Source organism: Sinohyriopsis cumingii, unplaced genomic scaffold, assembly GCF_028554795.1.
Source record: "Sinohyriopsis cumingii isolate HCF-2022 unplaced genomic scaffold, ASM2855479v2 utg000673l, whole genome shotgun sequence".
Classification (NCBI taxonomy): domain Eukaryota; kingdom Metazoa; phylum Mollusca; class Bivalvia; order Unionida; family Unionidae; genus Sinohyriopsis; species Sinohyriopsis cumingii.
This window is the reverse complement of record NW_028315923.1, coordinates 352,931-365,507: the sequence shown is the minus strand read 5'-3', so window position 1 is coordinate 365,507 and position 12,577 is coordinate 352,931. Positions and strand designations below refer to the sequence as shown.

Below are 12,577 nucleotides of genomic sequence, written 5' to 3'. Positions count from 1 at the left end.
ATTGACAATTTGTTTTGTTAACATTATGATTATCTAGTTTGTTTAGCATTGATAGCACATTGACAAGGTTGTCAAATTTGTAATGATGTTTGTATTTAATATTTTGTATATGAAAATGAAGAACAAGCTCTTATCCTCCTTCTTCATTATAAGTGAGTGGGGCTTTATTAAAAATATTAATTTGGAAACCTAATGCTGATTTGTTTGCTCTCTCTCTCTCTCTCTCTCTCTCTCTCTCTTATACACACACACACACACACACACACACACACACTGACGGCTAGACAAATCCCCCATATTGAAACAGGTCACCATGGGGTATTTCCGTTCGCGAGCAGATTGTCACCTCGCTCGTACCGCGCTGTTACAATAAAGCTTTGAACCAAATGGCGCCTATGTGAAATTTCCCATTTCACTCAATATCTTTGATTCACTTTAACATGGAATCCCATTTTGCTCTCAGATGTCACCCTCTACTATATATATAATTCTCATAAAAGATAAATTACATGGTACAGACATGCTGACCGTCTGTCGGCTACACAAAAAGTGAAGTTGGACATGACACGTAATATTAAACTGAATGGTTTAAAAATGTACATGTTTATCAATAAAGGATTATGATGACGGTTAACACCACAAGAATAAGCTAACATCTCATATTTCTTGAAATAAAGTTTCTGTGTTTATTTGCTCAAAGGGGGCCCCGAGTGGCCGAGTGGTCTAAAGCGCTCTTCGTTACGGATCACTGCCATCTCACCTCTGTCTGCGGTGGTTCGAGTCTAAGATTCAGCCAATGTGGGTATGTGAGAAAGCTTGCCAGTAGCTTCTTGAGGGTCGGTGGTTCTTTCCGGGGTTTTCCCCGGTTCTTCCTCCACCATTAATACTGGCCGCAATATATAGCCTATCGTGTGCTGAAAAATGGCGTTAAACCCCACAACAACAACGAATTTGCTCAAAGTGTGCGCAGTATCCCCCAGTACGTTTGTGTGTGTGTGTGTGTGTGTTTGTACATTTTTTTATGGGTCATAGTAAAGATAATTCTTGTTAAATAAAGTATCTATCGTGCGGTAACTGAACCTTTAGAAGAATACTAGGAAGCAGATAGTAAACGTAGAAATTCCCGTATATTTGGAAATCATTGTTTAATTCAATGTCTTTACTGTTGTTATTTTTTGTTGTTGTCATGTCGGTAGAAAGCTCATTAGAAGTTATGCCGAATTGTTGTTTATAATTATGCCGACGTTAAATAAATTTAACCTTACCGTGTGTGTGTGTGTGATTTAGATTTTTAACGTAGCTTTAAGAATTTTTCAGTCATATCGCTACGATGTCTGCATTGTGGCAGTTTATAGTGATGTTTAGCACTGGGGTATCATGCCGCAGACATGTAGCATGACGTCTCACCCAGTCACATTATCCTGACACCAGGCCGACCAGTCCTAACACTAACCTCTTAATGCTGAGCGCCTAGCGAGGCAGTTCTTAGTATCGTTTTGGTAAGTCTTTGGTATGACTCAGCCGGGGATCGAACCCACGACCTCCCGCATCCGAGGCGGACTCTAACCACTTGGCTACCTTATCGGAAAATATTACATGCGAATAGATATGCACATTCTTTCCAAGTTAAGGTGCACGGCTGCCATGCGAATATACTCGGTAAACAGAACAAATGATATACCTAACAACTATTTATTTATAATTTAGTATAAAACATCACTAAATTTAGAAATCTCATTCATCGAATACTGATTTACAACACTAACACCTGACTACGTGACTTTCAATGTTAAGAAAGTGAAAGTAGTTATTGCGCAGGTCTGTTAAGTCAAGTCGGCAACGACCAATGAAATATTGTGTTACAAAAGGGTCTACCTAAGCACAGTAAAGGACAGTAATATACAGTAATAAAGATGAAATACCGCAATATAACAAAAGGGACATTAATATACTTTATTGATTATAGATTTGTTGAATATTACAAATATAAATTTTGTACAGTTTGTTTTTGTTGTTAATTATTTGACATTAATATAATGCACGATGGCCCTGGTGCTGTACAGTAATGGAACGCCACATGAATAGACAGAAACGTGGACAAGACCATGGTAGCGAGTACTGCGTATATACCCTGGACTCTTCGGTTTTGGCGCACTTACTTTCACTTTTTCAGAAATATACTTCTTTCATACTCACATTTCGCATGCTTTTAGAAACATTAGTTACTCTTTAAAAGTATGGATAACAAATTATAATGATATATTCTCTCGTACTCTTATTAACGATACAATTTCTGCGCACTAAAGGTTTCCGTCTCCAATATTGAAGCAAAACGCATACCGAATTCTACCGATTGACGAAAACAAAATACAGCAATGTTTACCATTTGAAAAGAGGCAATTGTCACCAGAATATTTTGTTCAAAATAATATTGATTTTGGACACAGGGGATACCACCCCGTGTTTTCTTGACTCGCGATATGTCGGCCTATTTTGCGCACAGCGTTGAAAAGATGTACTATTTATTAATCGAGCAATAAAAATGAAATGCATTACGTTGGACTGTTTCTGTCAATATTTAAGTCGAGTAATTAGGTCAGGTTTATAGCTAGTTTTACAAAATTCATCGTAATAATGCCAATGAATGGCAGGATATATTAAGCAAACCAAACCGATTTGTAAAAAAAAGTTAGTAAAGTTCAACATTTTATAATTTAAAAAATCTATTATGTGGAAGAGAAACAACAATGACAGAAAAGTGGACAAGACAGCACAACAAAACAACACTTTCCTTAAAGTAATGTGTTTACAACGTCTTGCTGATGGGGAAAAATTACTAAAGAATTTAGAAACACACTATACGCCGGGGAATTTCTTGAGAATCCCATTCTAGTGGCAAGTTGACACGCTGTGTAGCAGACTATTTTGTACGTGTTGGACAACTTGTTGCAAAATTGGAAACTTGGATTAAATGCAAAATTGTTTAAAGGTATACATTAACATTTTATATCATGTATTAATTTTTATGAATCTGAAAGACATAGTAAATATGACTTTCTGGGTTACAGGTTCAATAAGGTCATGGAGTGGGTCTTCATGTTGACATTTAGAAATCACATTTTCATATGCATTTCGAGTCGAAATGTGGGAGAATTTTGTACAGTTTATGAATATCACTTTCCGTAATTAAAGTACGATCGTTCTTTCTTGATACACAATGGATTTTTGTCCAAAAATAACACGTTTACAGAAATGACGTATCGTTGCGCATTTCCGACGCGTAAAATTGGCCGACATGGTGGGTATATATGTATGTATGTATGTATGGTCATTTTTCAAAAATATTTTAAAGGTATGATCTAAAATAATTATTTTCGGTGATGTGAAGAAATACAGTGTGTTAGAGTAAATTATAAGTGAATATTAGAAGTTTAGTCAATATAATAGAACAACAAAACGAGACTGAACAATTTTATTTTTTTTAAAAAAACAAATTTCATATTAATGTCATTGGATAAACAATAGTAACAACATCTTTCATAAAAATCAATACTGTATGTTCGAAATGCTTACTTTATTGCTCCTTTACTGTAATTTCCTTTACGTTACTGTATTTCATCTCCTTTACTGTATATTACTGTCTATTACTGTGTTTAGGTAGACTGAAAAGAAATGAACATCGGACCATAAAAAAGTCGAACATAACTATTTCCGTGCATGGTGTCACCTAACGGGAGTATTTTCGCTTTTCATAGTACTAATAGTGATACTTGTAATTAAACTAGGTCTTTTAAAGTTTAGACGAAATGAAAGATGGAACAATTGAAACCAAATGATATTGCAAGACGGTGCCTATGTATAGAAGATGTGCCCAGAGATGTACTGCCCAATGAAACTCGTGTGTACTTCACAGGGGTGTTGGATTTCCATGTTACAGTTGGCGGAAAACACGTTTTTCTGTTTGAAGATGAACAGGGTATCAATCTGTTTGAGGCATTTTCATACGACATGATAGTGAAGGTCTTGTCCTACAATGTACGACATCGACCCTGATACTTATGTTTTTGGCAAAAACAAATATCAGGATCGATGTCTTACATTCTAGTATTAGTCACAGAGTCTCGTAACAAAGACAATTTGGAGTATCTGTCCTTGAATCAATGGATGGGGGTTGTAACCTGTAACAATATTGTTACAGGTTAGAACCCCCATCCCTTGATTCAACTTCAAGGACGGAATAATATTGTTACAGGTTAGAACCCCCTTCCCTTGAGTCAACTTCAAGTATGGAATATTGTTACAGGTAGAACCCCCATCCCTTGATTCAATTTCAAGTACAGAATATTGTTATAGGTTAGAACCCCCATCCCTTGATCCAGTTTCAAGTATGAAATATTGTTACAGGTTAGAACCCCCATCCCTTGATTCAATTTCAAGTACGGAATATTGTTACAGGTTAGAACCCCCAACCCTTGATTCAAGGACGGATACTCCAGATTTTCTTTTTAACGAGCCCCTATGGTATTAGTCATACAACGTAATACGTATCTTATGCTATTTTTGTTTTTGGTGCTAGTCATACAGGTCATGTACGTGCATTTACTAAAACAAAAAATGTTTAATTGTTCTAAAATTTAGTAATAAAATATTTTAACCAAAGACAACTTAATTATGAATCTTGAATGATTTGCCATTTAAATGTCATCAGATAACTTTCAGACGAAAATTATTGATCGCTAATGATTTTTACATTGGTAGCGAGGTACAAAACTTGGTAAAGAAAAGAGAACAGCAGGTCTGTCATAACAAATAACAGTGTAACATGTATTTGTTTTCAATGCGTGCTGCTTTCGTGGTGACATCACAGCAAATGACATTCATTCCAGTTTATACTGCATCACACCTTTAAGTCAGCCTTGTACAAAAATGTCAACATGATTTGGAATTGACTTTGCCCTATTTCCTGGTGTGTGTAAATGACCTTCGATAGAATTTAGATGTATTAGGATCTAAATAATGATGTTTTAAATGTATGTGCAATCAATTTCATACAAATCACACACATTACTGTAAAGGTCAGTTCTGAATGCCTACGTGACCTGTATAACTTGTATCTAAAGACAATTTTTAACTAATTAACAAGTTAAGTATTCACACACCTATTCATTTGTTTGTACCAAATTTAACTACAAAAATATCAAGGATAAAAAATATGTACAAAACTTCATCTTGTTCATCAATTTATAATTTCTAACCCAGTCATTTTCACCAGAGGACAGTGCAGACACTGTCAGAATTTGAATCAAATGGGAGGTTATTTAATAAAACAGTTGCCTTATTTACATGGGCAAGTCTATATTTTCAAGCAACAGATGTAATGTATTCCACTGGCTTGGGATAATGTCATTAATTCTGTAAATTCTGGAGTTTAACATGTGAACAAGAGTTTCTCCTTATTTTTAGAAATATTAATAAAACTAGACATTGCAAATATTGGACACAGATGACAGAGTTTTACTGAAATGGGCTATTCTAGAATAAGAAAAGGACAGTGAGCAGTCTGTCTGCTTCTAATTTACATTGAGAGCTTCTGTTTGGTTTGAAATGCCAATAAAGTGACAGGGTTAGGGACTTCCTGGGTGGCAATCGGGTCAGAATTTTAAATTGATCAATGAAATAACTACAGTTTTGTGCATTTTTTTATATCCTTGATGCTTTTTGTTCTTAAAATCAGTTGGGGTACAAACAAATGAGTTTGTGTTATACTGTTTGCTTTTTATAGACATATCATGTTGATGTTTATAATTTTTTCCTATTGCTCTTAAACACATTTCAGTTTTTGTGGGTGTTAGAGTTCCATGTTTCAACTTTGTAAAACATAGTTTGAGTATACAACCAATGCTTAGAGAATAAAATGTTCTGACATGGGTACTCGGTTGGTGACTTGAAAAAATTACAAGCCCTGATGTTCCAAAAACCCAGACTATAATTTCTTGTAGCCAAAAAAGCCGTATAATTTTACTATTAACTGTGATCAAAGAATTTTTGTTGAGACAGTCCCAGGACAAGCTGCTTTAAACAAATTATTACCCCTGACTCAAAATCCACTGGACCCAATTTCAGTTCCATGATTGTGCCCAAAATGGCATTATTTTTATTTTTTTATTTTGTTACAGTGCTGAAATTGCCATAATTTACCAATGAAAGAAATAAACAAAATGATATTAAATTATTTCTTGTAGGGCAACATTTTCTTTCAGATCCTGATGACAACCATTGTTCATTTGCAAACGTTAGTAATTAGTTCCTATGATAGTACTTTGGATGTGTCACAATTACAAGCAACACTCTGTATCAATAGATTCTGCAGTACCAACTCTTAGAACTAAATGGATTACATTATATGTCATGATCCCAGTTTCTTCACAGCAACAATATTGTATTGTGGCTTTTATAAGATGCTAATGCCTTGGGTTACCTTAATTGTGATGCATTTGCATAGGTACAGTAGAACCTGTCTTGAAAGACCACCCCTTCTGCCAAAAAATAATGGTCTCTCAAGACAGGTGGTCTCTCATGACATGTCATAGCACTGTATAATCAATACATCTGTACATGGAGATCCTGGTCTGTCAAGACAGGGGTCTTTCATAGCAGTGGTCTCACAAGCCAGGTTTTACTGTACTGCTTGATATATTTAACCAATGACGCATTACAAAGTCAACATGATCAAATGGGCAGCTTATTTGTTGCTCATGCCATACAGGTGAGTGCTATTTGTAGTTAATCAGTGAACAGAAATTGTACTGTTCCTTGTTCAGTTTTCACGTGCTTAGCTTTATGTTCACGAAGTTTATAGTTTTTGTTACAATTAAGCAGATGAGCTTCATAATGTGTAGGGACCTAAAGATGTTGCCCATTAAGGATGTTGAATATTAATAATTAATTCATCAGTGTCTTTTAATATTAAAAAAATACATATGCCACATTTCAGTGATGGACACAAGGTTTCATTCAAAAAATTATATAACATTTTTTTATGTGGACAGGCCTGTTGGGCAGTTCATGAGAGTGGCTCGGCATATTGGGCTATCAAATATTCTTAGATTTGACAATCCTGAGGCATTATATGCATTTTTACTCAAACATGTGACTAGGATTTCACATTCCTCCTTTTTATAGCAGTTTGTAGGTCAGACAAAAAGTTAACTGTATTATAATTAAATGAAAACACATTTTAGTGAATGCTTCATGTAAGCCCCCCCCCCCATGTGTTTCCAGTTTCATTGGTTTTAAAATAATGGCAGGCATGTATTTTTTTTAACATCATATATAATTGCTGTGATTTATTTTATTTTTTATTTTTTTAACTGTGGGTGGGTGGGTTAATGCTTGAGTCAGCAATAAGAAACAGGGATGGTTGGCCAGCTGGAAGCAGACATTTTTTATTGACTAAGTGGCATGTCCTTTACCACAGTATGCACGTTACTGCTACATTTAAACATTTTTATTCAGTGATGTCACCGTGTGTAGCATCTGAATAACCTGTATGCATGCATAACATTTTTTTGAAAGGATAACTCCATTTAGTAAGTAAGTGATAAATCCAAGTCATACAATATCCAGATCCAGTCCCTTATTTGTACTTTTCAGCAGTAAAATGAACACAATGTCTACAAATTCTTTGTACCATAATTTAAACAATACAAACAGAATTAGTGACATGGCTGACACTCTTCATTAAAAATATTTGCTTTTTAATTTTTATTTTATCTGACTTTGGGCGTGGGTATGGGATTAAGGGTGTATTGTCAGACCTGTGCATTTTTTTTTCATTGTGGGTTCTTATATCAGGAGAATGATTAAGGAAAGTTGATGTCATCCCTTCAAACTCATAAGAGATGTTTTCTTGAGATCAGGCATTCAGTTCAAGTTTATGGGTTCAGGGTTAACTATATTAATATGCCATGTAGTTTAATTATAGATCATAATTATATAATGGGTTTATAACGAGTAGATCATAATGATCTTGATTAAATTATGAATTTAATGTCAAAATTTAGATAATAAGTGTATTTATTTTCCTTTTTTACCTTGATACCATATTGTTAGTCTCGATATATCTTATTTGCCAAGGTAAAAGGACATCCTCTTTAGAGCACCTCCTGTTAGAGGTCACTATGGAATATACCAGCACTTTGGTGGTCCTTATTCAGGGTTACTTATTGGACCCATGATTTTTGCCAGCTTATCCCCTTTCACCACAGATTCCAAAGAGTGCTGTATATTTTAATGTACATAGAATACCCACATTACGTCATTGTTCTTCTTTTTAATACGACCCACTTAGGTCTGTCATGAATTGTGATGTCACAGGCTATGTAAGAAGGTTACTACTTCAGGATGTAAAACTGCATATTAATGCCTTTATAAAGTAAAAGTTTGTGTTAATATCTCTATTTAAGTTTTGTCCTAAATATTTATGTCTTTATAAAGTAAAAGTTTGTGTTAATATCTCTATTTAAGTTTTGTCCAAAATGTTTATGTTTCTGCAAATCCAATACAAGGATGGATCTGGCAACACACAGATGCAGGGGAGACAACTCTGGGTTCTGCAGAATACCTCTTGGTATATAAATGCTTCTTTTAAATGACATTGTCTGTGTGTCTCACACATGCCATTCATGCTTATAAAAAGTGTTGGCATGTACTTCATCAGAAATTGCTATATTTTGAGAAAAGGTTTTATTTTACAGTAGTAAATATTGAGGCTAATGACATTTTTGTATTGCTAATTTGCTCTTAAGAAAGTAAACAAATAACATAATTTACCAAGTATTAAAATAAACCATTTATTTTCAGCTGCCAAGTTACAGCTTGAGAAGACTCCAACAGTTAACCTTAGATCATCAAAGGGCAGTGTTGAGCTGAGTGTGAAGTTATGTGATGCATGTGATGTCGAAGCATCATGGCTTGAACAACATCATGTAAGCATATACATGTACGAGGAACTACTGATCAGTTGATAGTGACTGAAATATACTTTTCTTGTCCTAATGTTCATCTATATTTAAGTTTGTGAACTGGTCAGTTGTGCACATTTACCCTCCCCCCATATGTAGATTCAAATGGTTCACCATACATATTAGTTATTTTCCAGTAAAAAAAAACATTTCTGGGAAGATTATATAATTAACCCAGCTATCAATGATGTCCATGTGACCATGCTCTGTTGTCCTTTCTGGAAAGGTGTCCATTATTTTCAGGTTAACTACAATGTTTTGAAATAAAGGTCCTGTGTGACCAAGTGTGTATTACATAAAGTTTATCATTAAAGCATATTTTATTGTATTGCTGATATTAATTTAAAATTGTTCCAAATAATTAATGGGTCCTGGGTGGCCAAGTGGTATAATTCACTTGTATTTTGGATCACTGACATATTGTCTCTAGGTTCAAGTCTTTAGGTTAGGCCAGCATGGATAGCTTCATATGGGTTGGTGGTTCTTCTGTGATTTTTCCAGGTTCTCCCTCCACCAGATATACTGGCTGCCATGTACAGCCTATTATGTGCTGAAAAATGGTGTTAAACCCAAAACAGCAACATCTACAAATAATGTTGGCATACAAATAAAGACTGAGGTTCAGATTTATGCTTGTCAGATGGCCCATTAAAAAGTACTTAACAAATGAACATGTTAGATAAATATATACAGAAGTGAAAATTGTATGCAACTTTTTCAAACATTTTGTGATTACCCATAAACATTTTTCATTTTTATCATAAAATAATTGTATATTTCAGTTATAACTATATGACCGCTCCATTGGCCTAGTGCTAGAGCATCCACCTCAGATGTGGAAGGTTATGGTTCGAACCCTGGCCAAGTCATACCAAAGGCTTTAAAAATGGTACTGGCAGTTGCCTTGCTTGGCACTCAGCATTAAGAGGTTAGTGTTAGGACTGGTTGGCCTGGTGTCAGGATAATGTGACTGGGTGGGACATCATGTTACATGTCTGCAGCATGATTTCCCAGTGCTAGGCCTCACTATAAACTGTCACACTGCAGACATCTTAGTGATATGACTGAAAAATTGTTTAAGTTATGTTAAAACTCTAAATCACACACAATCACACACACACAGTTATAACTGAAATTATGTGTGAAAATTTGAAATTAAAATCAGAGTTATGAAAGTATTGGCCAAGTTTAATTAAGAGAACAGTCATCAAGTCTTGTCTCTTTGTTTTTTCTATTGCAGAAGAAAATGAAATCACCAATGCAGACAATATATGTCAACACAGCTGCTGATGTACAGTCTCTTTATCAAGTTCCCATGCAATCTGCCAAAGATGATCAGACAAATGAACTGAGCAAGGGAGGCAATCCAAGCCAGACAATGCAACCTACAGACACTAGCGTTACACATCCACCACCTGGCACAGGCCCTTATGGTCCAGGATGGGAGCAGTATCCACACCCCAGTCAGGGTTACTCAGGCCAATTCATCTACCAACAACCAGGATCAGACCAGAGCATTAACCCAAACCAGGATGGAAGCCAGAAGAACTCATATCAGCCGAATCCTCAGCAACCTCCACCAGGTTATTGGTATGGAAACATGCCACATCCAGGCTTTCCACCCCACTTCCAATCAGGTATGGGCAATCTTCCATCAGGTGATGGAAGTGGTCAGCAGTTGCCTCCTCAGTACTGGATTTCACCATCACCTGGGGCCCAGATGCCAAATACAAGTGATTCAGCTCAGGGGATTGGTAATCCATATCAGCAGTTCCCATACTGGTACCCAAACTATGGACCGTTTGGCCCCCCTCCCCCTTATGAGAAAAATCCTGAAAGCAAATCAGATGCCAGCAGTAGAGATGATAGCATTCTGACAGAAGAGAAATCAACAGCATCTGATGCCACATCTAATCAATCTTGCACCGAAGTCAAATCACCCTCTGTGACTGCAATACCTTCACTCAAAGGTACTTTAAGCATGATAATTTGAAGGTTTACCTAGGAATTTAGACTAATAGTCTCCATTCTTGCATGTGTAAACTTTGATGCCATTATATGAGCTTTCTATTCTAATTCTGGTACATTAATGTATCACTTTTAGTTCTACTGTTCCAACACCAGTTAAGCCTTTGTGACAGTACTGTTTTTTGACGATCATAGTCCTTTGGTATATATTTGTTACCTGTATTCTGTGAGGAAAGACAGTAAATTGAATCTAATGGAACAGTTTTTCATCCAAAGATCTATGTGTTCTTAGTTGTGCTGCTCTGTCATGGTGGAAATCTTGAAATTTCTTTTTTTTTCGTTGTATTAGCATGGTATTTTCATAGAAAGATTTCTTACAATATCTAGCCAGCCCTAAATATAAATTATGTGAATTTGACCACCAACATGGTCACTTAGTGATCTAAAAATCTTGTTGTTGCAACTTCTTAATGGATTGTCATATTGACTTATGATTTGCAATAACATGCTTCTTGTGAAGTTATTCCTAATTGAAATGATGCCAGTCTGAGCTCCAGTATGGCCGCATCCTAGGCAGTCCTGAAACTCTTATTTACACTTCCCATCATGAATAGGCCATAACAACATGAAGTTTCCTTACAACATTTATTGCAATTTGTAATAGGTCCTGAATGAAAAGTGTGCCCATACGATTTTCAGCATGGTGGCTGTGGCAGTTATCTTAAAAATTTGTTCTCACAGACTTTTATTAAACAATTGTTGTATTGACCTTTGGCACTGACTGAAATGTATATTTTGATATGTACTTGGTCATGGTTGAAGATGGTGCAGATGTAAATACATTACATGTATGCTGTGGTAGATTCTTGAAAATCTATATGTTACTTCTTAAGAGCTTGTCCTATCCTTACGGAGTTTTTGCAAAAGGACTTTTTTATGTCATGAAGTTGGTCCTGTGTGAAAGTAATGAAGATGTTACATCCAGCACACATACTAATGTATTTGTCCAGACTTTGTATTTTGGTGCATTCCAGTGAACAAGTTGGTAGTCAGCATTCTGACATTAATTTCAAGGTCAACAATTGTGACTGGAGTGTAATATCTAATGGCTTTTGTACATAATAACACAGTCATGTGCCAGTGGATTTTTATCAAAAAGGTTTCAGGATTTATTTTAAGATTACAGCGAATGAGTGTCAGTTAGCTAAATCATAACTTGAGCTTGTTGACTAAAACGAATACAACAAATTAAACAAACAGTAGTTATGGATATTAACCTGACTTAGCACATGGAAAGATCTTGATGGCATTAGATGCAAGTAAAACGATCCTCTCCTATTCATGACAAACATGCACACTTTGACACACACTATAGAGCTTCTCTTTAATAATACTTGATATAGTTTCAATATATGGTAATTAAAAAGAAATGGACTTAACAGGATTCTTATCCATTATTATCAGTCAGTAGAGCATCAGGATTCCTACCCATTATTATCAGTCAGTATAGCATCAGGATTTTTACCCGTTGTTATCAGTCAGTAGCATCAGGATTCTTACCCATTCTTATTAGTCAGTAGCATCAG

At 35.5% G+C, this 12,577-nt stretch overlaps 1 protein-coding gene across 4 annotated transcripts in view; it reads left to right on the top strand.

Annotated features, from left to right (window-relative positions):
* The first annotated feature begins 3,669 nt into the window (after nucleotides 1-3,669).
* LOC149773320 (protein mono-ADP-ribosyltransferase PARP14-like) overlaps nucleotides 3,670-12,577 on the top strand; it is a 151,012-nt gene continuing 142,104 nt past the window's right edge. For all 4 annotated transcript variants that reach the window (XM_089946452.1, XM_089946451.1, XM_089946450.1 and 1 more), the window contains exons 1-3: nucleotides 3,670-3,976; nucleotides 8,863-8,987; nucleotides 10,264-10,993. In XM_089946452.1, coding sequence (XP_089802578.1) covers nucleotides 3,814-3,976; nucleotides 8,863-8,987; nucleotides 10,264-10,993 — 1,018 coding nt within the window. In that variant the 5' untranslated portion in view covers nucleotides 3,670-3,813. The remainder of the gene's footprint in view (nucleotides 3,977-8,862; nucleotides 8,988-10,263; nucleotides 10,994-12,577) is intronic.